At 40.3% G+C, this 27933-nt stretch overlaps 1 protein-coding gene across 1 annotated transcript in view; it reads right to left on the reverse strand.

Annotated features, from left to right (window-relative positions):
- Nucleotides 1-27933, reverse strand: part of KCNIP4 (potassium voltage-gated channel interacting protein 4) — a 535080-nt gene that overhangs the window by 85820 nt on the left and 421327 nt on the right. Inside the window, exon 2 of the mRNA XM_065907483.1 lies at nucleotides 17014-17138. Coding sequence (XP_065763555.1) covers nucleotides 17014-17138 — 125 coding nt within the window. The remainder of the gene's footprint in view (nucleotides 1-17013; nucleotides 17139-27933) is intronic.

A 27933-nucleotide genomic window follows, 5' to 3' on the forward strand; every position in this document is an offset into this window, starting at 1 on the left:
AGAACCATCGAGCCAGAGAAGCACCCCTAAACTAGATATTTGGTGAAGAAGGGGTATGTCCTGTGAAGGGCTACAGCTCTGGGGACACAAGAAGACCTGGAAGGTAACTTGTGAGGGGATCCACTATCTAGATCTCCCCAGAGAGCTCAGCTGAAAGGTTGGTAAAGAGCTCAGAACCCAGAGATGGAGAACAGAGATACCATAACATGGTGAACAGATTCTAAAGGGAAGAATTAGCCAAGAGGAATCTCCCGAGGCTGAGACCAGCCCCCGGGGCCCTTTACAGAGTGCCCACAACCCTGCTCAAGGTTAAGGAGGGAGCTGTCTGAGCTGTCTTGAACATATTCATTTATTCAAGCAACATACCTATTACAAACCTATTCTGTCCCAGGAAAATTACTCAGTACTGAGTATAAGTGGGTGATCCAAGCGTCAGTGGCCCTGCCCTCATTAATATCCCACCTCATAGTGATTCAGAAAACAAATAAACAAGTTAATTAATTATTGCAGATGATCATAAATACTGAGAAAGGAACAAGCCGGGTGCAGTGATAGAATATATTTGGGAGTAGTGATTTGACCTACATAGACCTGTAATACATAGACAGGTAATCAGTGGAGGCAAGATTTGAGATGCTATTGGAAGCATTCATACTAAATAATAGGGATAGTGTGTTTCAGAAAATAACGTGTGAAAAGGCTGTAAGAGCAGAAAAAATCAGAAGCTCTTTACCACAAGTGATTTTTTTTTCCCTCCAGTAATGTTAGAAAAAAGAAATGCAGCCTGTAGACATGGACTTGGGGAGGAAAGAACACAGCCAAGGGCAGGGTGTCTTTTGTGTTCCCAGCTCTTCCAAGCAAGCAAAGGTGCTGCCTCCACATTTCTTCCTGCAGGGATCAGAATTCGGTTATTTCTCCGGAAAGAATTTGCACTTAGGAAACTGAAAGGAGCCCAACAAGGCTAAAACATAGAGAATGAGTGGTGTTTGACAGAGATGAGATGTAGCTGTGGGTCGTGAGCACTGTGGCCACCATCACTACTTCCCTCCTGGCTGCTTCCCTGGAGCTGCCCACGTGCTTCGCTCTTACAGGGCCTGGCTGCTCATGTCTTCATTCAATTCTCTGAGCTGCCTTAAATCCTTCCAAAGACTTCTTTTTTTACCCTTCTTCTTACAGGCTAGGTTTCTGTTGCTTACCATCCAAGAGCCCTACTGATACAGACACTTCTCTGTCTTTATCTTGCTTTCTTGCTTACCTGCTTGGCATCATTCAACATATTTCCTACTTCCTGGAGGAGTATGGTCTCTAGGCTGATGTGATTCCATATTCTCCTGGCTTTATCCCCATATCTCTGTGCTTCTTCAGTTTTTTTTTTTTTTTTTTTTTTTTTCTGTCTTTGCCTTGTCAGAGTTCCTCACACCCCAAGCCTGAATTCTCTGTTTTCTCTGTTCAGTCATTCCCGGTGGTTAAGAGGATGGGCTCTGAAGTCAAAGTGCATTGGTCCAAATTCCAGACTTGTTCATTGCTGGCTGTGTGACCCTAGGAAATTACTTAATCATTCTGTGCTTCAGTTTCTTTATTATATCATATAAAGCTTACTTTATAGGGCTATTCAGGGAATGAAGGGAATTAATTACCTCTAAAAGTACATTGAAAAGAGTTTGTTTCATCATATGTACTCAGTACATGTTATTTTTGCTACCAGTTCAGTCAGTTCATAGTTGCTACTAATCATCTATTCTCATGAACCTATATGCTGGTGACTCTTAACTTTATATCTTCAGTCCCAACTACCAACCATAATAAAACTTTGTAAACTTGAAACTAAACTTTAAACTGTAACTTTTAGCTAAAACATAGTAAACTTTATAAAACTTTATGAGACAAACTAACTCTGAACTTTTGATCCCTGATCCACTCAACTTTTTTCTCCCAGTTTTCTGTTTCTTAGAAAATGTTTTCCATTTGTGTAATTCAGAAAACCTGGAACCCTCTGTATTTTTATGCTTTTTCTACTGATCACTTTCAATCCATCATCAAATTCTGTCATTTTTATTTCGAAAATACAGATCAGACACTTTCACTCCTTTACCTCTTTTACATCTGAAATACCACAATTTTCAGTCCAATTCACTATCATATCTTGTCTAGACTCCTGCAGTATCTTCCTTACTGGTTTTCTCTTCTTCATCCTTCCCCCTTGATCAAACCTTTTACTGCCAAATAGGGTGTTTTAAAAACACAGGTCATGTCAGTCTCCTACTTAAACCATCAATGACTTCCTACCATACTCAGAAACAAATCTAGCCTACAAGACTCTATGTGACCTGCTTCATGCCCACCTGGGGATGGCCTCATCTTATGAATCCCTCTCTCCTTCAACCTCAATCATGTTAACCTCCGCTTTATTAGGACTTTCACTCTTGCTGTTTCTTCGACTGAGGATAATTCTTTCCTTGTGCTCTTTTCATGAATGATCCTTTTCTTAGGGCTTTACACCTATAGTTAGTAAAGTAAAACACCTAGAGTTAGTAAAGACCTTTTGTATCAGTTAATGGAGTAGGAAATGGCAACCCACTCTAGTATTCTTGCCTGGAAAATTCCGTGGACAGAGGAGCCTGGCAGGCTACAGTCCATGGGGTCACAAAGAGTTGAACAGGATCCAGTGGTTGAGCATGCAAGCATGTATCGGTTAGGACGCTTCATGGAAATAAAATTCAGAGAGTAAGACAGAGAGTGGATTTTAAAGTATTGGTTCATGGGATTGTGGGACTGGTAAATCTACAGGCAGGTTGGTAGGCTGGAAACTCTGTTACAGTCTTGAGGCAGAATTCCTTCTTCTCTGGAACCCCTTAGATTTTGTTCTTGAGGACTTCAGTTGATTAAGTGATGCTAACCAGATTATCAAGGGTCATCCACTTTAAAGTCAACTGACTGTAGATGTTAATCACAACTACAAACATAGCTTCACAGCAACATCTAGACTGGTGCTTGAGGCAACAACCAGGTACCAAGGCCTAATCCAGTCAACAAACAAAAATTAACCATCACACTTTCTAGGTCCCCTGTACCCACATACGAGTCTCACTCACAGAATTCTGCTCATCTCCTTCATGAAATATACCACAATTTGCCCTTAATTATTTTTTACCTTTCTTATTAATTATATACTTCTTACACCAAACTCTAGTGTTGAAAACAATTCTCTTTTATTCATAAATATATATCCAATATTAGCAAAGTACCTGGCATATAGTGAGTATTCAGTAAATGATCAGTGCTTCATACATGTTTATGGAAAGTATTTACAACCGGGAGGAGCTTGAGATGAGAAGTTTTGACTCAATCTCCTAAAATTCTATGGGAGTTGGAGTGTCATAAATTAAGCATAATTCATTAGAATGTGCATAGTTAAGGAAATTACTGATTCTGTCTCATTTTCTTTTGACATTCCTTTGTAGTTCTCTCAAGCTAAATTATTCAGCACAGATTTTAGAGGATATATAGTCTAACACACTCAACTCAAATGTAGCATTGAAAAGACCAAGTTTGGCAACGTTTTATTTTAATGAAGATTTGAATGCCTTCCAGGGTCACTGGAATAACTGCCATTTGGGTTTATATTAATGAACACATTGAAGTGGAATTGTAAAAAAATGGAAAAAGATCTGACTTTATGGGGTAGGTTAACCACCAGCGACTTGCAGTGATGAATGGTGCCCTGGATTTGTTGTTAGTTTTAGCCACGAGACACCCAAAGGTGCACAGCAGGCTCTTTAAGGAAAATGTACTGAATCTGAAAAAATTATTTATTGGGCTCCCAGTGATCTGTTTGTGTGAATTAATTAGTTTATCCAAAAAGATGAGAAGGAGTAATACTGTTAAAGTTGATCCACAGAGCATCTGACCACCACCCTGTGCTTGGGTTCTGGGTCGTGAAGACCGGGTTTCTTGTACAACAAATAGTGTTCATAAACCCTTAGAGGAAGCAGCTCCTGAACTTGTAGCATACTCATTTTTGATACTGTGCTAAGTGAAGTAGCAAGCCTCGACACACTCAGAAGACAGACTATTATTATTATTTAAAAAAATTTTTGATGCCTCAAGGGATATGTGAGTTTGAGGTCAGTAGACACATGACTCCCAGACTGAAAATCTTTGTCTCAGGAGGATTAATTAAACTAACTTAAGAAATCTGTAGGATTCTCTAGAAAAATTCAGTAGAATATTTTATTGATTTTTGGAGAGTACTGATTGTTCCTTTAAACCAAATTCTCCCTCTACCCACATACACTGCTATCCAGCTAGAGATGACATTTCCTAGCTTCCGTTGGCAGTTTATGTGGCTACTGAGCCCATGGGGTGTAAATGGGAGTGACTCACAGACACACATATATACACAAATATATCTCTTGTGTTACATCTAACTTGGCACAATCACCTGCCCCTGTCTATGGTTCTTTCAACTTCCCTCAGGATAGTAACATGAAAATGACCTAGTTTGCACAATGCAGATGGGGCCAGTAACACAGCCAAGGGATGCAGGGCAATGTGCTGGAAGGAACCTGAATCCCTGAATGTCCTGATGGAAGAAAATTTCCCCATCGGCCTCGACCAGCCCTCCTGTGACTTGAGAGAAAAATAAAATTTGATCTTGCTTACAGGATTGTTGCGGGAAAAAAATCTAGAAGATTTTAGAAGTGCTTCTAGGAAATATTTGCTTTCTATGAGAGTTGCTCTTATGTAAGTTGTTCTTTAAAATTACGTGCATCTCTAGGTTGCATTTTATGTTTAAAACATTACAATTTATGTTACATCTTTTGATTTTCACAAAATCTCAGTCAGGATTCATTAGGAGAAACACTATGTCAGTTTCTCCAGTAGTTCAAAACACAGAGTAAAATCAAACAAAAACGAAGTGCACTATTTCCCAGTGAGTCCTTAGGTCAAAGTGTCGGCAAAGATATCTTAAGGAAGAGTTTCTAGACAGTACCATGATTCAAAGAAACAGCATGCTGACAGTGGTGCTAATGATAATATTAACGATGGGAGTAATGACCCTCAACCTACTTTTGGATTGCCATCACGTGACAGGTTCTGTCTCTGTGTTTTACATCCATTATCTTTGCAAAACATCTGTGAGATGATGTTTCTCCAGGTTTGCAGATGACATAAGTGAAGCCCAGAGAGGTCAAGTATCTTGCCCAGTGGCAACCAGAACTGGAGTCTAGTCACGTTGACATTTTACTCCAGAATATGTGCAGTTTCATGCAGAGGTGAGTTACTGCTGCAGGACTGTGACTGCTGTCCTTAGAAAACTTTGCTTGCAAGGTTGACCAGCAGACTGGGAGGCCATATGGTCATGCATGTGAAAGACGGCAGCTGTGTATGTGAAGCAACAACAGTGTGGAAGAGAAGGAAGGGGAAGATATGAGAGATATGAAGACTGGACAACTGACTGAACTCGGAGATTAACTAGAGGCAGGAAGTTCTAAGGGAAGAGTTCAGAAAGATATTTGAGTTTCTAGGTGACCGGACCAATGGAGATAATATTTATTGAGAAAAGATAGGTTTAGGAGGCAAAGATAAGTTAAATATCATGCATATGTATTTCACTTAATGAAAGCAAAAACTATTTTTAAATTTAGGTATTTTATGGATGATACAGAGTGAATTTTATCTGTGATTAAGGTCTAATACTTTAATTCCAAAATCGATTACTGAGTGGTACCATGAGCCAGATGCCTGGAATGACTGGAGAATATTGAGGTTCATCAAGCTCAGGACATGGTCTTTAGGAAGCTCATAGATTAAACAGAAATAAGAGTCTTAAGTCTACTTGTTATTTCTTTTTTTCTCATGTTTTTATTTTTGTGTGTTTGTTTATTTACTTTCCTAGAGGGAGAGGGGGAATGCTGGGTAGGGTTGTTATGGCCCTTCAAGAATAAATCTCTCTTTGGAACAAGGATGGAATCTCATGCAATCCTTAAACTGCTGCCTTCCCTATGGGGACTCCCAGACAAACAAAGAGGAGCCTGAGAGTTGGAAAGTCAACCAATCCACTAGACTGAAGTGTCCCAAAACAGGGAACGCCTGGTCAGCATGGATATAATGGTTACTTGAAAATAAAATTAAGTGTTCATGATTATTTATTATCAGCTAAAAATAATTAATCTTTAGGATATATGTCAAAAGAATCTACCCCTGCTTCTGCCACACCCACATAAATACATGCCTATAAAAATTATCTAGAAGAATAAAGAAGAAAATTAAGAGTAGTTACCCCAGCAAGGCGGAATGGAGGGCTGATTGTAGATAGGACAGTTACACATTTCAATTTACACCCTGTTTGCATGGCATCTTATTAGGTTAAGATAGAAAAGAAACAAACTGGAAGCATCCAATTGCCCAAGTATATATGTCACATAAATGCATATTTAATGCAATATACTTTGAGATAACATCACAGGTCTACCTTATAAATTTTAGTTACCCTAGTACTTAGAAGAATGAGAGGAAAATACTAAAGTACTTTAATGTCTATTTTTCACATTCTAAATGAAAGGGATTATGCAGAACATTTCTTGTCATCTTCTCATTTGCATTGGTATTAATGTCCTGAATCTTCAAATTAAAATTTGATACCCTGAGAGGTTAAACTATCTGCTTATGGTGAGGAATGGCAGTTGAAAGGTTTGAGCCCAGAAGAACACATGGACCAGCCAGACAGGAGTCAGAAGGGCAGCCATGTTTATCTGCTCAGACCTGTAGACACCTTCTCCTCAGAAAGCCCTGCTTCTTGGAAGTCTGACAGAAAACTCTGCTAGGGCATAGGAAATAGCATTTTCACTGTTCTTATACCTTGATTCTAAAGTACATGAGTAATACTTTGCACTTAAAGAAGAGTTTTATCTGACTCTTTCAAGAGCTGTACAAAACCAATTATTACCCACCTCCCTTCATGATTGGAAGGGAAGATCTTAATCCGTAATTTGCTGACGGGGAAACAGAAGCTGCCAGGGATGAAGTGATTTGCTGAAGGCCACACAATCAGTCTATAAAAGCCTCAAGAATAACTCCGAGGGCTTGTGACAAAAGAGAAATTGCCTTATACAATTAACAGCTTATTTTTCTACCCTAATCACCTGATTCCACTCTTTTCCAGGCCTGTACAAAACTCCCAGCTTCTCCCTCTCCACCATAAGAGGGATTTAGAGCTTTTAATGTACATGTTCTTTGTAAAAAAAAATGTAGATCTCTATTACAATTTCACCCTCAGTTCCCTTAATCTATTTTCAAAGTGCAGAAGTTCTCAAATCCTTCAAGGAGGGTGGGGATGCCCCATCAAAGAATTCTCCTCTCCTGCTGGTTCCTTTGCCTATTACATCAAATCTTTTGTAGAAATCAGGGGGAAAGGCTAGTGCTACTTTTGGAAAAATATGTTAAGATGTCTGGATTGCAGGCATAATATTGAGGGTGGGATTAACTGTGCTTCAGACTGAATTTAGCCATTTTAACTCATAGTGGTTTCTCCTCCTCACAAACACCACTGTGATGGACACCATGCAAGTGTGACTCCCTACAAATCAAGCCTTTTTTAATCCCCTTGCCTTGAGTTTTGGGACGTGCAAGGGTGATGGGAGATGTTAGGTCCACGATTATGTTACTTTAAATAAGACTCTGATTTAGTAGAGCAGAGAGACTCTGTCTTACTGGCTTTGAAGAAGTTAGCTTTCATGTTATGAAAAAGTCTGTTAGGGCCATTGGTAAGGAACTACAGACAGCTTCTAGGACAGCGGTCCCTAACCTTTCTGGCATCAGGGATTGGTTTCATAGAAGACAGTTTTTCCACAGACCAGGGTTGGGGGGGATGGTTTCAGGTTGATTCTCAAAAGAGGTGAGTAACCTAGATCCCTTGCATGTGAAATTCATAGTAGGGTTAGAGCTCCTATGGGAAAAATCTCAGGCGGTAATGTGAGTGAGTGATGGGGAGTGGCTGTAAATACAGATGAAACTTCACTCACCTGCCCACAACTCACCTCCGGCTGTTTAGTCCAGATCCTAACAGGCCATGGACTGGTACCATTCCATGGCCCAGGGTCACGGACCCCTGCCCTAGGAGATGAGTGGTCCCAGGTTGGCAGCTAGCACAAGAGTGAGGACCTCAGGAATATCACAAGGAAACGAACTCTGCCAATAATCATATGAGCTTAGATGAGGGCTCTTAAATCCAGAAAGAACTGTAGCTTTACCAATAATTGAATTATAGCCTTATGAGGTCCTAAGCAGAGGACCCAATTAAGTCATTTTTGGATTCCTGACCTTCAAAACTGTGAGATAATGAATGTGCATTTCTTTAAGTCACTAAGTATGTTGTAATTTATTACACACAATAGAAAACTAATATAGACATCTTGTACTTTTAGATATAAAGAATAGTAACACAACATTTTTAGGGAAGAATGACATTTACAAGTATTAAAGTGATACCTCAAAGATGTATTTGAATTTAAAGGATGCTTTGACTTATTAAAATTCAAAATAGTGAGAGAAAAGGAAGCACAGAAAGACATGGAACAGGAAGTAGCCAGGTGTCCAAAACATATTAAGTCTAACTAGTTGCAAACATCTTTCATCCTGTGCCTTAAAAAATGGGAAGAATATGCTCTAAATTATTAATTATGAGAAGAAATGTCCAAAAGGCATAGCCATATGAAAAATTAATGCCCAGAACACCATTCATTATCACCTAGTGTTGACTGAAATTATGCTTGATTTTGAAAGCAAAACAGCAAAGCAAGTTTATGAGTTATGTATATAGATTCTTGCATGACCTTCTAGGTCAGTTTTTTTCAAATGCAACTTTCTGTTAGCAGTTTATTAAAATGGGATTTTTTAAAAAATTAAGACTTTTAAAAAAAGGTTAGTAAGCATCACCAAAGATTTAACTGAATCAGACTCATCTGAGGTAAGACCACTTACACACACATCCCACACACCAAAGGCTTAAGATTCCAAGTAGTCAATTTAACCATTAATATTTGACATTATTGGGCTCATCACAAAGAGGTCAATTCAGTGTGTGATAGAAGCAACTTTATGGCTACAATCTTATACATCTTGTTCAGTGGTTCTCAAACTTGGCTGCACATTATAATTACCTGGAGAGCTTTATAAATTCTGATGCTCAAGCTTCTTCTGGGAGCAATTATATCAGAATCACCAAGCATCCTACCAGTTATTTGTAGCTTTTAAAGTTCCCTAGACAATTGTAACATGAATTACTGATGTGTAGCTAATACCTTGCATCTTTCCACATACTTTAAAACATATAATTATGTAGCTCAAAACCCAAAACACTGGTGGGGGATATTTGGGTCAACTATGACTGTCCCACTTTGATAGAACATAAAACTGAAGTTAACTGTTTAGGGCCACACTGTAATAATTCTTTTTTGCTGAACTTGATGTTTACTATCTTAATTTATTTTAAAAAACCCCTCCAAAACATCAAAACAAGGCAAAGTCCATGTAATGAAGTTACATTATCCCGATTTGTAGAGACAAGGACAGAGAGACCACTGATTCAAAGGGATCTCCCTAAACAAATAAGATACGGACCTGAGTCTGAGTGACACCAATGTTTCTGATGTTTGAACTGTACTTGTGATTCTCAATGTGTGGTCCCCAGACCAGCAGCATTAGCATTGCTTTGAAACATATGAGAAAGGCAAATTCTCCACTCCAATGTCAGACCAACTAAATCATAATCTTTCGAGCTGGGGTCCAGTAATCTGTTTTAACAAATCCTTTATATGATTCCTAGGCACAGTAAAGGTTCAGAAACACTGTGCTATATTCTTCATTTCTGTCAGTAGCCTATTTTTGAAGACCTAGTTTAGCATGTGGTAAGAGAAATTAAAATGTGGGGATAAGATATGGTGAGGGGCTAAGGGATACTCTCTCACTATCTTCCTTTACTCCCATTTCCCATTTATATTAACAATATATTTTGGAGAAATGCTATCAGATATATAGGACTGGGAAAAGATTGGGGGGACACTAGCGACCTTTACTTTCAGGGATGTTCAACTACTTTCATAGAAATACAAATGTTTTAAGATGTTGATGAATAGTTTATCCTTTCAATCAAAATATAAGAGTTTTAAAAGGTTTCATTAAAAACGAGTATCTTGGGTCTTTACCCGTCTATTCTACACACACTGAGGATGGGAGGCCAACCCCCCCACGCCAGGCTCCTCACCTGGACTGAGGATGGGAGGCACTGCATTGCCGTCCTGCTGGTGAGAACCTGATCCTAAGAGAGAATGTGTGAGAGTGAGGGGTAGAGATAGGGACAGACACGCAGACAGAGGGAGACATCTATCTCTAGGACCGACCAGGCGAAGCCCATTCCTCACCGTCTGATCCCAGTCTATGCTGGCTCCAGAGGCCAAGGCTCTCATCACACTTCTTGCACCATTGTCTTCAGTCTGGCTCCCTGCCCATCCCATCATGAGTTCCTTGAGGATCCTTTGCCCTCATGAAATGTTCCCGTGGGCACAAAGTCTGGAAAGCACTGGTCTGGGAGTCTGGTACCCACAGGTGCTTAGAACATGTTTTCCATCTTATGAGTGATGATAAGGTTGAAGAGAGAATGGTCTCAGGATAAGCTGAGACAATCTGCTGTGAAGACAGTACACAAAGGTGAAGTAGCTGCAGAAGGACATGTGATAAGACTGTATATTTTTGCCTCCTAACTCCACATTGGAGAATGTTCTAATATAGAAAGAGTAGCTGATGGTTCAGGGGAGAGGAGTGAAAATTGCAGGAGCAAAGTCCCTGAGAAACTATTAATAAAAGGCATGAGATCCTGAACAGATATGAGGGACTGAGTGCTGTTAGGATCATGTATGCAGAAGGGATGGCAGAGAATGCCTGGTCAAAGACAAGTGGATTAGGCTTGGAAAGCTCTGAGGTATCTAACCTGATTACTTGCAACTTCTTCATGAATTATGCAGGGGGCTCATTAGAATGCAGGAAGTTTGCTAGTGATTGTGGAGGAGCAATGTGGTAGTGTAGGTAGGATGACAGTAAAAGTTGGAAGCAATTCTTTCATAGTCCTTAGTTCAGTTCAGTTTAGTTGCTCAGTCGTGTCTGACTCTGTGACCCCATGAATTGCAGCACGCCAGGCTTCCCTGTTCATCACCAACTCCCGGAGTTTACTCAAACTCAAGTGCATAGAGTCGGTGGTGCCATTCAACCATCTCATCCTCTGTTGTCCCCTTCTCTTCCTGCCCCCAATCCCTCCCAGCATTAGGGTCTTTTCCAATGAGTCAACTATTCGCATGAGGTGGCCAAAGTACTGGAGTTTCAGCTTCAGCATCAGTCCTTCCAATGAACACCCAGGACTGATCTCCTTCAGGATGGACTGGTTGGATCTCCTTGAGGTCCAAGGGACTCTCAAGAGCTTTTTCCAACATCACAGTTCTAAAGCATCAATTCTTTGGTGCTCAGCTTTCTTCACATTCCATCTCTCACATCCATACATGACCACTGGAAAAATCATAGCCTTGACTAGAAGGACCTTTGTTGTCAAAGTAATGTCTCTGCTTTTTAATATGCAATCAGGTTGGTCATAACTTTCCTTCCAAGGAGTAAGCATCTTTTAATTTCATGGCTGCAATCACCATCTGCAGTGATTTTGGAGCCCAAAAAATAAAGTCTGACACTGTTTCCACTGTTTCCCTATCTATTTGCCATGAAGTGATGGGACCAGAAGCCATGATCTTAGTTTTCTGAATGTTGAGCTTTAAGCCAACTTTTTCACTTTCCTCTTTCACTTTCATCAAGAGCTCTTTAGTTCTTCTTCACTTTCTGCCATGAGTGGTGTCATCTGCATATCTGAGGTTATTGATATTTCTCCCAGCAATCTTGATTCCAGCTTTGGCTTCTTCCAGTCCAGGGTTTCTCATGATGTACTCTGCATATAAGTTAAATAAGCAGGGTGACAATATACAGCCTTGATGTACTCCTTTTCCTATTTGGAACCAGTCTGTTGCTCCATGTCCAGTTCTAACTGTTGCTTCCTGACCTGCATATAGGTTTCTCAAGAGGCAGGTCAGGTGGTCTGGTATTCCCATCTGTTTCAGAATTTTCCACAGTTTATTGTGATCCACACAGTCAAAGACTTTGGCATAGTCAATGAAGCAGAAATAGATGTTTTTCTGGAACTCTCTTGCTTTTCCTATGATCCAGCGGATGTTGGCAATTCGATCTCTGGTTCCTCTGCCTTTTCTAAATCCAGCTTGAACAACTGGAAGTTCATGGTTCACGTATTGCTGAAGCCTGGCTTGAAGAGTTTCGAGCATTACTTTACTACTGTGTGAGATGAGTGCAACTGTGCGGTAGTTTGAGCACTCTTTGGCATTGACTTTCTTGGGGATTGGAATGAAAACTGACCTTTTCCAATCCTGTGGCCACTGCTGAGTTTTCCAAATTTGCTGGCATGTTGAGTGCAGCACTTTCACAGCATCATCTTTCAGGATTTGAAATAGCTCAACTGGAATTCCATCACCTCCACTAGCTTTGTTCGCAGTGATGCTTTCTAAGGCCCACTTGACCTCACATTCCAGGATGTCTGGCTCTCAGTGAGTAATAACACCATGGTGATTATATAGGTCATGTAGATCTTTTTTGTACAATTCTTCCGTGTATTCTTGCCACCTCTTCTTAATATCTTCTGTTTCTGTTAGGTCCATACCATTTCTGTCCTTTATCGAACCCATCTTTGCATGAAATGTTCCCTTGGTATCTCTAATTTTCTTGAAGAGATCTCTAGTCTTTCCCATTCTGTGTTTTCCTCTATTTCTTTGCATTGATTGCTGAGGAAGGCTTTCTTATCTCTCCTTGCTATTCTTTGGAACTCTGCATTCAGATGGGAATATCTTTCCTTTTCTCCTTTGCTTTTCACTTCTCTTCTTTTCAGAGCTATTTGTAAGGCCTCCTCAGCCAACCATTTTGCTTTTTTGCATTTCTTTTCCATGGGAAAGGTCTTGATCCCTGAGCAACCCCACCTCCAAGGAGTGGAGGCTGCACGGGCTCAGGAGAGCTGAGAGGAGCTACTCCAAGTTCAAGGTCAGGAGGTGCGGCCGTGAGAAGATGCCCCTCATCCAAGTTAAGGAGCAGCGGCTGTGCTTTGCTGGAGCAGCTGTGAAGAGATACCCCACGTCCAAGGTAAGAGAAACCCAAGTAAGACGGTAGGTGTTGCAAGAGGACATCAGAGGGCAGACATACTTAAACCATAATCCCAGAAAACTAGCCAATCTCATCACAGGACCACAGTCTTGTCTAACTCCATGAAACTAAGCCATGCCGTGTGGGGCCACCCAAGACAGTCGGGCCATGGTGGAGAGGTCTGACAGAATGTGGTCCACTGGAGAAGGAAATGACAAACTACTTCAGTATTCTTGCCTTGAGAACCCCATGAACAGGATGAAAAGGCAAAATGATAGGATACTAAAAGAGGAACTTCCCAGGTCGGTATGTGCCCAATATGCTACTGGAGATCAGTGGAGAAATAACTCCAGGAAGAACGAAGGGATGGATCCAAAGCAAAAACAATACCCAGTTGTGGATGTGACTGGTGATAGAAGCAAGGTCCGATGCTGTAAAGAATAATATTGCATAGGAACCTGAAAATGTTAGGTCCATGAATCAAGGCAAATTGGAAGTGGTCAAATAGGAGATGGCAAGAGTGAATGTCAGAATTCAAGGAATCAATGAACTGAAATGGACTGGAATGGGTGAATTTAACTCAGATGACCATTACATCTACTACTGTGGGCAGGAATCCCTTAGAAGAAATGGAGTAGCCCTCATGGTCAACAAAAGAGTCCTAAATGCAGTACTTGGATGCAATCTCAAAAACAACAGAATGATCTCTGTTCATTTCCAAGGCAAATCATTCAATATCATGGTAATCTAAGCCTATGCCCCAACGAGTAATGCTGAAGAAGCTGAAGTTGAACGGTTCTATGAAGACCTACAAGACCTTTTAGAACTAACACCCGAAAAAGATGTCCTTTTCATTATAGGGGACTGGAATGCAAAAGTAGAAAGTCAAGAAACACCTGGAGTAACAGGCAAATTTGGCCTTGGAGCACGGAATGAAGCAGCGCAAAGGCTAATAGAGTTTTTGCCAAGAGAATGCACTGGTCATAGCAAACACCCTCTTCCAACAACACAAGAAAAGACTCTACACATGGACATCACCAGATGGTCAACACCGAAATCAGATTGATTATATTCTTTGCAGCCAAAGATGGAGAAGCTAAATACAGTCAGCAAAAACAAGACCGGGAACTGACTGTGGCTCAGACCATGAACTCCTTATTGCCAAATAGTGTGGATACATATCCCTTATTATGTATATGATTTGCAAATATTTTCTCCCATACTATAGGTTGTCTTTTCAAAAAAAGAATGAGTATCTCAATTAGTGACATAGAAACGACTTTTGATCTTAAGGACTTGAGATAATTGGTGTTCAGGAACCCAAAGGTGGTTAATTTCTTTTCTCTGATGCTAAACTGGTTCAGAGTGCTGTCATTCTGTAAAATAAGAGTGTGCTGCTTTAAGGCCTCTCTTGCTGTATTTTAAACCACATTTGAGTTGTACACTGACTAAAAGAAAATGAATAAAAATTAAAGGGCCACTCTTACTTATCAGAGACGTTGGTTAGTAACATTTTGAGCAAACTGTGAAGCCCATTCATTTAAAGAATTATATAAAATGTACTTTGGGCACATTCAGATCTTTTGGATATTTATCTCACGGGGTGGGGTAAGGGAACAGAAAGATAATGAAGAGAGAAGGGAAAAATTAAAGACAGAAAGGAAGGGGAAGAAGTGAAAATAAGGAGACAAGAATTGACATAGATAAGAGATAAAGGAACTAAAAGAGGAAGGAGAGATTGGAAGAATGAAGAAATAGAGAAGGGATCAGGGAGGATAGGAAAAGGGGAATGAAAAGAGGTCAGGAAAAGAGAGGGAAGGGAAGCAAAGAAAAAGAAGACAGGCAGGCAAAGAAAAATATTAAACAAAGCAATGAAAATAATGCAGACTTCAGAGCCTGGGCAATTTTTCATGAAGTGCCACTTGTAGAGGACAGACTGCAGAGATGCTGGCTCCGAAGGTTGATGATGGCAGTAATCGTGATTCCAATTTGCAACAAATGGTATGAAAGGCAGTGGGACCCCAAATGGAGAGCCCTACACCGAACGCAGTGAAGTGATAACACCGAGGTAGTGGAGGAATGCAGGGATGCTGAGAGGTTAGTTCTCTAGTTGACAACCATTTTGCGTCTGATACGTAATCCACTGTTGCCACGGGGGGAAAAAAAACTTATTTATCACAAGATCTCTCATCTGGAACAAGGAAGTTTGAATGTTTACAGGAATGCCTTTGATGTTTTATTCTGTGATGAGCTTTAACTTAGCATTTACTTTCATCCAAGACTTGGTCATTTTCACCTGTTTGCTGCTGTCAGTGGTCAGTGCAACTGACTCATAGTAACTTCTTCCTCTCTCTGGTGTAGCCTAGGTATAACTCATAATTCTTGAGCCTAGTTTCCAAAGCCCCTCTCTCTTTATGTCTGTTTATTTGTGTGTGTCATCTTGATATTACAGTGTAGAATAGAGGTCTTGCTTGTGTGGGGTAAGCACATAGTTCCATTATATCATCTTCCTCATCACCCTAGTCCATCCCCACAAAGGCTGTCAGAAGAACTGCATTTCAGAGAACCAATGGAAGGAAACATTTAGGAAGTGCAGGCAGGGAGAGTGGTGAGGAGCCCAAATGGGATAGAGAAAGAGCCTATGGATTCAGAGAGAAAAATGGTGGGAAGTTGGATGCAATATGCATGTTGGATCCTTATAAAAATATTCTGAAAAGGCAACTAGGGCCACAAATTCTCTAGGTAAATTTTTGTTTGGATACTGTAGAAGAGGCAGGGTTTTTCGTCTGCATGAAGTTGGACAGAAAGAGCGTTGAGATAGACAGATTTAAAGAGACTGGCATCATCAGAAATCTTTGGCCACTATAGATTCCTACAAACCATGGAATGGGGACTATAAGGGAGAAGATTTGAGGAGGAATCAAAGCAATTTCATCTAGTCCCCAAGGGGCACTTGTAGCATATGTAACTATGGTTTACATATGTGTAAGAATGGTATACCTGTTGGGCTGCGTATGCCATTAAATATAAGACCATTTACTACTTTGAAGGATGAATTACTTTCAAATAACTTCTTGACAGCAAGTGTTCTCTCCCGATTCAGACTGGCAGCTCCTTGAGGAAAAATATCTCCTCTGACTTTCGAATAACCAGCAGTATTTAGCTCAATGCTAAGCACATAGCAGCATCCCTAAGACTGTGTGCTTGGCAGATTGTCCAGTCCACTTCTTGACTCTCACCCTCACCCTTTGGTGTCCAAGGACAATTACAGTTCTTGAAGATGCTCCACTCAGGAGGGAGCATGATAGGTCTACCTGGATCACAGGGGACCAGAGACAGGGACCTACAGACACCTGTGGTCCAGAGCCACGGGTAACATGGTCTTTCAGAAACTATCAAACTTATCATGACTTTTCTCCAATGCCAGGAACAGAGTTCTTTGATGGGCCCCCATCTACACACAACTAAACTTATAGATGTTAGAACTTATTGAAATGATGGCAATATAACTGAAAGGGAAAAAGAAAAGCCCAACTAGGAATTGAATTGAGTAAACCTTTCTTCTGTACTCATCCTTGTTTGATTGTATGAGCGATAGTGTACCAAAGTGAATCAAAGTCCAAATGGATATCGACAATTTTCATATGTAGAAAAGATTGATAAGAAGGGTACATATGCTGGAATATCACAGAACTGCACATTTTCCACATTCCCCTCTCATTTCTCAATGATCCTTTGAGAATTGTGTGAAAGTAAAGTCAGAAAAAAAGTTCTTACATTCTTAAATCCTCTGTAAAGAATCTGGAGCTCCTTCTTGGTAAATTTGCTCTGGGCTTCCAGAAGCTCGAGCGCCTCGGGCCGATGCCTGACGGTGGCCATTTCCAGTTCATCTTCCACGCTATCTGTGGAGGAAAACCAAAGTCTTAAGAACAGTCACTGCTCACCAATGGGTATTCACAACAAACAGGAAAATGGAATGAAATGCTTACTGGATGTTTGTGACACTTCCACAGGAAGGATTCTCACACTGCCAACAAATGTCTTTATATTTCCCAGGATATACAGTATTAAGCTAATCCTACAGAATATTTTTTCAAACTTTCTAGTCATTAAACATTGCAATATGAACATTTTTACAATATAGATTTAAAAGTGTAAAAACTATGAACAATCTTAAAACCTCAAAACACATTTGAGGTTTTTTAAGATACATATGTATATATATACATAGACTTATATACAGATACATATATACACACTCTTGTGACCCCATGAGCTATAGCCCACCAGGTTCCTCTGTCTGTGGGATTTCACTGGAGTGGATTGTCATTTCCTTTTCCAGAGGATCATCTCAACCCAGCGATTGAACCTGGATCTCCTACATTGCAGGCAGATTTTTTACCAACTGAGCCACCAGGGAAGCCCTATATATACTGAGTACTAGTGATAAAAATGGATTTTGTGTAACAGTCAGTACCACACTTGTATCATGCAACAATGAGGCAGGACTCCACTAATACACTCTGAAGATTCCATTAAAATCAAGGATCTTGCCAGCGGCTACAAATAGGTCAATCAGATTAGGTGCTGAAGTGAGGAAAGGACTCCACTGCTGGTTTGACTGGCATAAACCCAGCCCTCACGTGGGACGGACTGGAGCCAAGGGGACCTTCTGGCTATACCCCACTGTGCAGCCAAGGGAACCCATACTTATGGATAAATGCTAAAATATTGTACTTTGCTTTGAGAATTATGTATACATATAATTTCTCAAAGATTCTCTACACAAAAAAAGAATTTTGTGTCCATGTAAACCTGGGAGATTCTGTAAAGTTTAATGCCATTTCAGAGCAAAACACTGGAGAATTTTCAACAAAGAGTTCTATTTAACTTCCATTTAACCCATTGACCCCAAAGGGTGTTTGTCCATCCAACCCCTTCTCTCCACAAGGAACCTCTGCTAAAATCTTCGTATGGAATTAATGAATAAGTGAATCAAGAAACAAATGATGTTGCCACTACGGTTCCCATTCCTCTGGAGCCCTTTGAACCTTAGCTGCCTTCTGGAAAATTATTTCTCAAACTGAGGTTAGTGGACAGTTGGTGGATCTTGAATGTCTTGTTTGGAATCACAATGTTCTCTTTGCATTTTTTCTGAGAAACATAGCCTGGGAAAAACTAGAGGAAATTTTAATTAGATTTTCTGAGCAGTCTCTCAATCATAGGATAACCTCCTCTGGATCCAATGACCCTTCCATTGGAAAGAAACAAAATAGAACATTAACTTCCCAACCTTTGCAACCACATAGCAAGCTGAACCACACTATCGACCTGGTTTCTCCCTCCAGCTGATGCAGATTTACAGATGCTGAGACTGAGGCAAAAGACCCAGAGGGTCAGTGTAGGTGAAATAAGTGTGATGATGAGCATCACACGCAATATTCAAAGCATCACACTTGAAGAATCTGCCTGCAGACTCTCGTTTACTTAGCTGACTGGTACCTCACTTCTTAATGACTCCTACTTGCCAAAGGGCTGTTTTTATTTCTAGAAGGCTGACAAGCTCTAAAAACATACCTGAAATCATCAGCAATCCGTAGTATATGATAAGTTAGCAGCAGCACCACCTAACCTAATCAAGACTCAGATTCCTGGAGGCAAACTCTGCGGAGAGTGCAACAGGACTCCAAAAAAGACTGGGAAATTCAGTGTGACTCAGCCACTGTTTAAAAGCATCTGCTTTGGTTGTTGTTTTTTTTTTTAATTCACTGTGCTGTGCTTAGTCGCTCAGTCATGTCCAACTTTTGTGACCCCATGGACTGTAGCCTCCAGGCTCCTCTGTCCCTGGGGATTCTCCAGGCAAGAATACTAGAGTGGGTTGCAATGACCTCCTCTAGGGGACCTTCCCAACCCAGAGATCGAACCCAGGTCTCCTGCAATGCAGGCAGATTCTTTACCAGTTGAGCTACCAGGGAAGCCATTTAAATACAATACTTAGAATTCATTAAGTACCAAGAGATGGGCTAGGTGCTCTGCTGAAATAATTCTAATCTTCATAGTAACTCCACAATGAGGTAGAATTGTCCATTTTTTATATAGTGGATACTGAGTCTCACAGAAGTGAAGAAATGTGTGTCCCTGTGTCACATAGAAGAAAAGACAGGGGTTGAATTTATACCCAAGTCTTCGATGCCAAACCTTTTTTTTTTTTTTTTTTTTGCCAAACTCTCTCAATACAAGAGAAATGCCATTGATTAAAATTAGCACTTTTTTCTCTTCTTTACTGCACTGTCAACTGAGAAATGAACTAAATCCACCAGGTCCATTTCCTCCCTCCTGTTCTCTTTTCATTGTTGTTCATCGATAGGTTGGGTCTAACTCTGCGACCCCATAGACTGCAGCACGCCAGGCTTCTCTTTTTAATCTACTGCAATCTGACTTTCTGTTCTTGTTATGGGTTAAATTATGACCCCTCCAATATGACTGAATTTGGAAGTATGACCTTTAAGAACATAATTAAAGTTCAAAGATGTCATAAGGGTGGGGCTCTAATGCACTACGAACTGTTTCTTTACAAGAAGAGAGAAAGATAGCAGGGATACACAGGCACAGAGGAAAGGCCATGTGAGGACTCGACGAGAAGGCAGCCAAGGAGGGAGGCCTCAGGAGAAACCAGCCCGGTTGGCACCTTGATTTTGGACTTCCAGCCTCCAGAATTGTGAGAAGATAATTTCTGTTGTCTAAACCACTCAGTCCAAGGCATTTTGTTATGGCAGCTGGAGCTAATACATGCACTTAAGTCACTTGTTCAAGTTCAGACTGTCTCTAGCACCCTAACATCCAATTTTTTAAACATTCTGATGAGATTATTAATAAGAACCTCCATCCTCCAGAGAGCTTTTGCTCTAAGCCTGGCATATTTTCTGTCATTTGAATACCAACAAAAATCATGTGAGACATATATCATTGTCTTTATTTTACATGGGATAGAAAGGGACTCACAGAGATTCGAACCTGATGCGAACAGCTGACTCATTGGAAAAGACCCTGATGCTGGGAAAGATTGAAGGCAAAACGAGAAAAGGGCAGCAGAGGATGAGATGGTGGGGTGGCATCACTGATTCAATGAACGTGAACTGGGGTGAACTCCGGGAGATGGTGAGGGACAGGGGAGGCCTAGCATGCTGCAGGCAAAGAGCTGGACATGACTGAGTGACTGAACGATAACACAGAATAACTAACTTACTCAAGGTCATGTAGCAACTTAGTGACAGAGCTGGGATTTGATCTCTGACTTTTTAATGTCAAAAGATCATGAGCTTAGTGATATGGTGTTTTAAGAGATAGCAACAGTTATATATCTTAGTTAAACATCTTGGAGACGAAGTATTTTAAATCAGAAACCCAGCAGCCGGGGAACCCCAGTGCTTCGGGAAAACATGCCTGGGCACCTTGAGGAGATCACTGTGGGGGTGGTTGATGCCTTGCTGATTAGAAACATGTAGAGTAAGGTTTGGAAGTGATGGGATTGCAGAGCTGGAAAGAACACAATATGTTGTTTGCTTTCCTGTATTTTGTTGTTGTTGTTCTGTTGCTAAGTCAAGTCGGACTCTGCCACCCCATGGACTACAGCCCACCAAGCTCTGGTGGGCTGTCTTCCACTATCTTCCTCTGTCTTCCACTATCTCCTGGAGTTTGATCGAACTGATGTCTGTTGAGCTGATGATGCTATCCCATATTTTACCACTGAGAGATCTGGGTTCAGATAGGCTGGGTGGTTTATTGGGGCCTAAAACCAGAAGCAGGTGGCACTCTGGCCCCCTCAATCATCTCGAGGCTTCCGCCAAGGTGTTTTATGCAGGAGCCTTGCTGTCAGGGTAGCCCTGCTTATTCGACGGTGCTTTTGCATCCTGACAAATTGAACACAACTAGTGTTTTAACTCATGTGTCTTCTAACAGATCTGTTTTTAATCAGATGACAGATTCCCAAACCCAGATACCCTTGAGCTTCTCTGTCTCTTTTTACTTTTTGTTCCTTAGACTTTAGTCTCGTAGGGCCAAGGATGTCCTATGTCTGAGTCAACTGTCCCCTTAGGCCATGACACAGGTAGGCCAGAAATTGGAATTCAAATCACCTGGAAACAATAGTGAGTGTATCCATTTTTCAGTTGTGTCCAACTGTTTGTGACCCCATGACTGTAGCCCCCCAGGTTCCTCTCTCCATGGAATTCTCCAGGCAAGAATACTAGAGTGGGTAGCCATTTACTTCTCCAGGGAATCTTGCCTACCCAGGGGTCAAACCCAAGTCTGCATTGCAGGCAGATTCTTTTCCTTCTTAGCCACCAGGGAAGCCCCCAGAAACAATAGCATGAATTTTAAAAATAGGTCTCTTTCTCTTATGTCTCACAACTTCTCTTAAACTACAGTAAAAGCTTATTACACCCTGATTCATAATTATACAAATTTGACTCGATCCAAAGTTGAACCATATTCCCAAAAACTAACTATATAACATCTTGCTTTACAAACAGATCTGAGTGTGAAGCCTGCCTTCCTCAGACACACATTTATAAATAAAGCTCATAATGCTGAAATAAAACTTTTTATGAAGAATAATGTCACTTCTTCCAAGAAGTTGGTTCAGAGATGAGCCCTTGGCTTATTGTAGCAGGGAACATTGTGAGACTGTTGGCATGTTCTTCCGCCTGAGACCTGCCAGACTACTGAATAGCCCAACGGCATCTAATTTGGCAGACTAAAAAATGCTCCATTTAAAATGATGTGAGATCAATGAATAATTACTTGAAGCATCCTAATCGTAGTGGGTCTATCAATAAAAGGTCCATTTCTCAATATAGCATGACCCTTCTCTAAAAACTGTATCCATTTTTATCATGAAAAATCATAAATACTAAAGCTTTACAATTCTATCTGAGCTGAAATTGATTTGTCTAGCCAAAAATTCAACTGACTTGACTTATATTGCTTTATCTCATTTATAAAAATATCTTCTGAGTCTTAGCACCTAGAGTTTGTCCTTTATTAAATTAGCTTAAAAGCGATCTGATCTGTATGGCAATAATATCACGATGAGGATGATTACCTTCTAAAATTACATTGTTATTAACTATTTTGAAGCTTCATCCAGTGACATAAGGGAAGAGGATTTAACTAATTTTGCTCCAGGTTTTAGCTTTCTACTAAGAAGTGCTGGAAGATTCTTTACTACAGCACTGGAAACTGATCCTGAGAACTTCCAGAATAAGAGTGAGATGTTTAGTGTTCAAGTCTGACACGTGTGTGTGCATGCTCAGTTGCTTCAGTTGTATCTGACTCTTTGCGACCCACTGGACTGTTAGCCCGCCAGGGTCCTGTGTCCATGGGATTCTCCAGGCAAGAATACTGGAGTGGATTGCCATGCCCTCTTCCAGGGGATCTTCCCCACACAGCGATCGAACCCATGTCTCCTGAGTCTCCTGCAGTGCAGGTGGATTCTCTACTGCTGGGCCACCGGGGAAGCCTATTCAAGTCTGACTCATTGGGATAAAGATAAAGCTGCCTGGGAGGAGCTTTCCAAAGCTGATCTTCATGACACCTATGTAATTTCTTTCTTCCCTCTCTCCTTAAAAACCCTGTCCAAGCATAGATGAGATGCCATACACTCAGCACTCCATTCTGTTCCTTAGTTCCACGACTCCCAGTGCTCAAAGTGATTGGAATTCTAATCATTTGAGGAAACTTACTTTCGGGGGTTCGGAGAAGGCAATGGCAACCCACTCCAGTACTCTTGCCTGGAGAATCCCAGGGACGGAGGAGCATGATGGGCTGCCTTCTATGGGGTCGCACAGAGTCGGACACAACTTTAGCAGCAGGTTCAGGGCTTATAGAATTGGCTGAGGTTTGCACAGCAGTTGATAGCAGGTGAGCTGGGATGACACTTACCCAACTTCTTTCATGTTTTATCATTTGACTTCTCTGGATGGAGAGTTCAAACCTGGGTCAGGCCCTAAAGCCCCTTTTTACATTTTGCCAACTTTAAATGCTTAATCTCAGGAAAGTGAAGGCTTTGGAGCCCTCTGGACTCTCCCTGTCTTCACAACCATTCGCCACCCACCTACTGGGAGCTATTTTCTGGTGCACAAGGAGAGTATAAGCGCAATTATCTCGAAGTTAATCACACACAGCCCACTATCCAAATGAAGCTGGCGGGGGTGGGGGGGTGGGTCATAGCACTTCCCAGAGCACCCTGAACAATTAGTACCCCCATATTTTTGTTAGTTGGACATGCATTACTTCAACTCTGACCCTAAAAGCATGTTAGGACACAAAAAGCCCTTTATAATGAACACTTTATCCTATTCATTATTCATATATCACATGGAAAATGAAAAGTATCTTGAAAACGGCCAATTGTGTTGAATGTCCTCTGTTAGAGGTGGTTGTCGGCTATAACATTGCAGTTTCCATTCCAAGAGAACTTGAATTGCTTTGCAATTTCATGATTGAATTCAATCACTTACAAAACATAACTACTCAGAGGAAAATTGCTGGAGCTATTTCTCACAGCACTTATGAATGGATTGTCTCTACCTTATTTATAAACATAAATAACTCTTCAAACAAGCTTAGATTTTAAAATATAATCACCTAATTGGAATGCTTGTTATTAGCATGAACCATAATGTTACTGCAGTCAGTCATAAATAGCCCCTTATGATAGGAGCTGTTGTTCCATAAGTGGTAAGGTCTGTTGTTTTTTATTTTTTGGTAAATGAGGGAAATAAATATTGCCAGTCATTATACACAGAGAAAAAAAAAAAAGAAATCTACAATAGAAATCCTGAGGAAGGGGGAAAAGGAACAAGAAATGTGATTGAATTTTTACATAAAGGTGTACCAAAAAAGTAGATATAATAGTTTGGAAAGTCAACAGCTGAGACAGACTATGATCAAAGATAAAATTTAAAAAGTAGTGAAATAGAGATAAAAAATGATAGCCCATTATAGTTCACTAAATTAAAAATGCCCCAATAACAATTTCTTCTGAACCTTGATAAACTTTCTCCTATTTGTCCTAAAAGTCTAATATTAATAGCAAAACACTTTTATAGCATTTGTTCTATGCAAGCAGTTTACACACAATAACTTATAAACTCCCAGTCAGCATTCTCTGGATGTTATATTCTATTCTACAGATGAACACACTGCAGCAAATTGAGTAACTTGCTTCCAGTCACACAGAAGCAAAGCCAGGGTATGAACTCTGGAAGGACTGGCTCCAGGGTTACATCATTACTATTCTGCTGTTCTGTCTGCTACAGAAAATGAGAGAAGATGATGCTCCACTCATCTATAAATGCCACACCCAACCCAGAATCATAGAATTAGTAGCAAAAGGGCTTTATACAGAAGGTAGAGTTATGTTAGAACTGAAAGTGACCTGGAATCCAGCCCCTCAACTGTATACATTTAAATACAGAGTCTTAGATGTAGTGGTTGTGGATGGAAGGCTCCTGGGCACTTCAGAGCATTCACATTCGAATAAGCTTCTGACTTCAGTCAGGGGCAGGCTGGGATGTGGGGGGCCATGGACTAAAAGGAGCCTTGAGGCAGAGTAATAATATCTGACATCTGATGGCTGGCTCTTTGTGGGAAACAAAGTTATTTTCCTTTGTTACCAAAGCTAAACGTCGTGATTATTCTGTGCACAGGTATCATCACTCCGTTTTTATAGGTGAGAAAATCAATGTTGGAAGAAATGTTGTAACTTCTGAAGGACATATAACTTCTAGGATATATAAGTAGGAAGTTATAGAGTCAGGACTTAACCTCAAATTTACTGACTGTAAAGTCTAGAAGTGATGGCTGATTACCTGAGAACAAAGGAGGGAACATAAAGTTGAAAAGCAGCATGAATGTATTATAGCAAATAATAATTACAATAAAAGAGTCAGGGACCAAATTATGATCTTTAATCATTAGGCGAAAAGCTTTCTTCATTTTACGTCGTTTCCAAAAGTCACGTGCAGGTGATACATTTCTAAAAGCTTCTTAATTAAAAATATTACATTTATAATATGGAACGAACATTTGGAAATTTTATTTATGCCAAATATAATGCCTGATTCGTAAGATGTTACTTTGGAAGGTAAATAAATGGAATTCATTATCTAGGGGAGTTAAAAGCAGTTTGTGTAAGTTTAGTGATAATAAATTCTTGGCAGTATGCTAGGAAAATGTTTTCAAGCTAATGTCAGTGATGGCAGTAATATTCTGCCATAAAACATCTATCCATCACGGCTGTGTTTAAAATAGAGTGCTAGGAAGACTGAGCGGTGATCTAGGTTTGGTTTTGTTTCTTCTAGGTTTAAGGTATTGATAATTTCTTGGTTCAAAGAAAGTTAGACTGTGTAGTTGACATGTCAGCTGGGCGTTTGTTGTGACAAGTTAGTAAAACATGCTGTGCCTGAGAGCTCCCATCTGTTCAGTGCCGTAGAAATAAGCATAAAGTTGTACCCAATATTGAAGCATAGGGTGACTCAGCGTTAACTAAGATTATATTAATAAGTGTGTCTGGTACACAGTAAATACTCAATTGTAATGTTATTGCTAGATTTGTGTTAGTAGTAATTACAATAACATCTGGCGTTATGGTATCTAGAATTCTTCATTCTAAGAAATTCTTCGGTAGCTCTAAGTTTTTGTTTTTTCTTGGGTCTATTTCTCAATTCTGGCACTGGAAAATGTATTTTACCACTCCAAGCTTTCATTTAAAAATCTCTAACTGGGGTTAATATTTGTTTCAGTTTCAAAAAATTATTTTGAGAGCTTGCTGACATACATTAATCTATCAATAAAGGACAAAATTATGATTATTAACAGTCATTGCATACTTGCTAGTGAGGCCTTGTTCTAGAATCTTTAGGAGTGAGGATCCTGTTACTGTACTTCTTCAGTGTGAATTCCTTTTCTGACTCCTGTTAGCTGTATGACCTTGGGCACAGTGTTTAGTCAATTTATGCCTCAGTTTCTTCATCCACAAAATGGGGACAATAGTAGGACTTGACAAAGAACTATCAAGAGGTTGAAGTGAAATAATGTGCAAAAAGCATTCAAAAATAGAACCTGGCACATACTATTTAAAATATCATTATATCATTTAATTATTAAAGAGTCCTTTGGGATGAGCATTATTTTGTCCATTTTAGACGGCTGAATTGAGGTACAGGGTCATTGAAAAACTCATCCAAGAACACACAGCAAGGGTAATTCCATCAGTTATCAAAGATCTTGACCTAAAAATTGCACCCAGTGTTTTTTTTTTTCTTTTTTTTCTTTTTGCAGAGACTCAGTGCTGAGCAATTGTTGATCATGGGATCCACCAGAAATCGAGGCTTCCCTGGGGACATTTTATCCTCTTCCAGTTGGATACTGACTAGAGAATAAGGACCTTTTTTTTTTGGAATGGAATTTGAGGCAATAGCTTAGTTTTATTGCTTGTCATTTCCTCCCGCATACCTTATCATCTAATATCTGGGATAATTTACTATTGTCTGGACCAAGCCTGCATTATCAACTTTAATCCTTTTGTTTACGCTATCTCCTCTACATGGATCTGCCTTTCTTTCTCCTCAACCTCTCTCTTTTTCTTGAAGGCTCAGCTCAGTGGATTTCACAGAGAAGAGGCCTCCTCACATTTCCATATAGCATGTGAACTGTCTGCTGTCAGCTCTGATGGTGGTGTATGACCTGCTTGAATAGCTGTCATTTCTTCTGTAATATGAACATTTTGAGACAAGAGATCTGTGTTAGTTATGGTGCTACCACTAATGCTAGCATGGTTCTGGACATTAGTGGCATTCACTCATTCACTCAGTATTTACTGAGTGCCTCTTATAAGTCAAGCACTGTTCAAGGTCTTGTGGAAACTTGAATGAATAAAAAAGGCAAAAATCCTTGCTTCCATGGACCTTAATCTCTAGTGAGTCACAAACAGGACATCGGACTAGAACTGTCAACTGAGCAAATGAAATTATAGATCTGGGGGTGAGAAACCAATTCTCAGCTGAAGATGTATATGTCAGAGTCATCACCATGTGAATCATATTTAAGACCATAAGTTCAATGAGATCACTAAGGAAATGAATGCTGGTAGAGAAGAGTACTTCTTTCTTTTAATCAGTGAAAGAATACATAAAGGAATTAGAAGGTCAAGAGAGTAGGCAAGTCCAGGATGGGACTAGCCCAGAAATGATTCAGTTTTTAAGAATTACTTTTGATGGAGTGGGTGGCATTCCCTTTTGGGAGCATGTCTTGGAGCTTCCCACTCATGTTCACCAGAGAAGAAAATAACTGAGTTGTATGGATATGTTTAACATTCATGGAACATAGACCCATTTTCCCCAATGGTCTTCACATATTCTCCATGTTTTAAAGCCTTTATTCATGATAAAGAGGTGTCTCTCTTTGAGTCTATTTTTCCTCAGCAGCCAGAGACAGCTTGGATGTAATCATGACTCTTAATTGAAGGTGCTTAAACTCATCTTAAGGGAACTGAGATGTAGCAATTGTGGCAAAAATCATAGAATCTCCCATTGCATCACTAAGTGGGTAAAGAGTTGGATGTGACCTCAGAGAACCAGGGAAGATAGTGATGGAGCAACAATGCATGGGGTCTCATTGCACAGGCTCTGCTTC

This window comes from Muntiacus reevesi, chromosome 16 (assembly GCF_963930625.1).
Source record: "Muntiacus reevesi chromosome 16, mMunRee1.1, whole genome shotgun sequence".
In the NCBI taxonomy this organism is placed as follows: domain Eukaryota; kingdom Metazoa; phylum Chordata; class Mammalia; order Artiodactyla; family Cervidae; genus Muntiacus; species Muntiacus reevesi.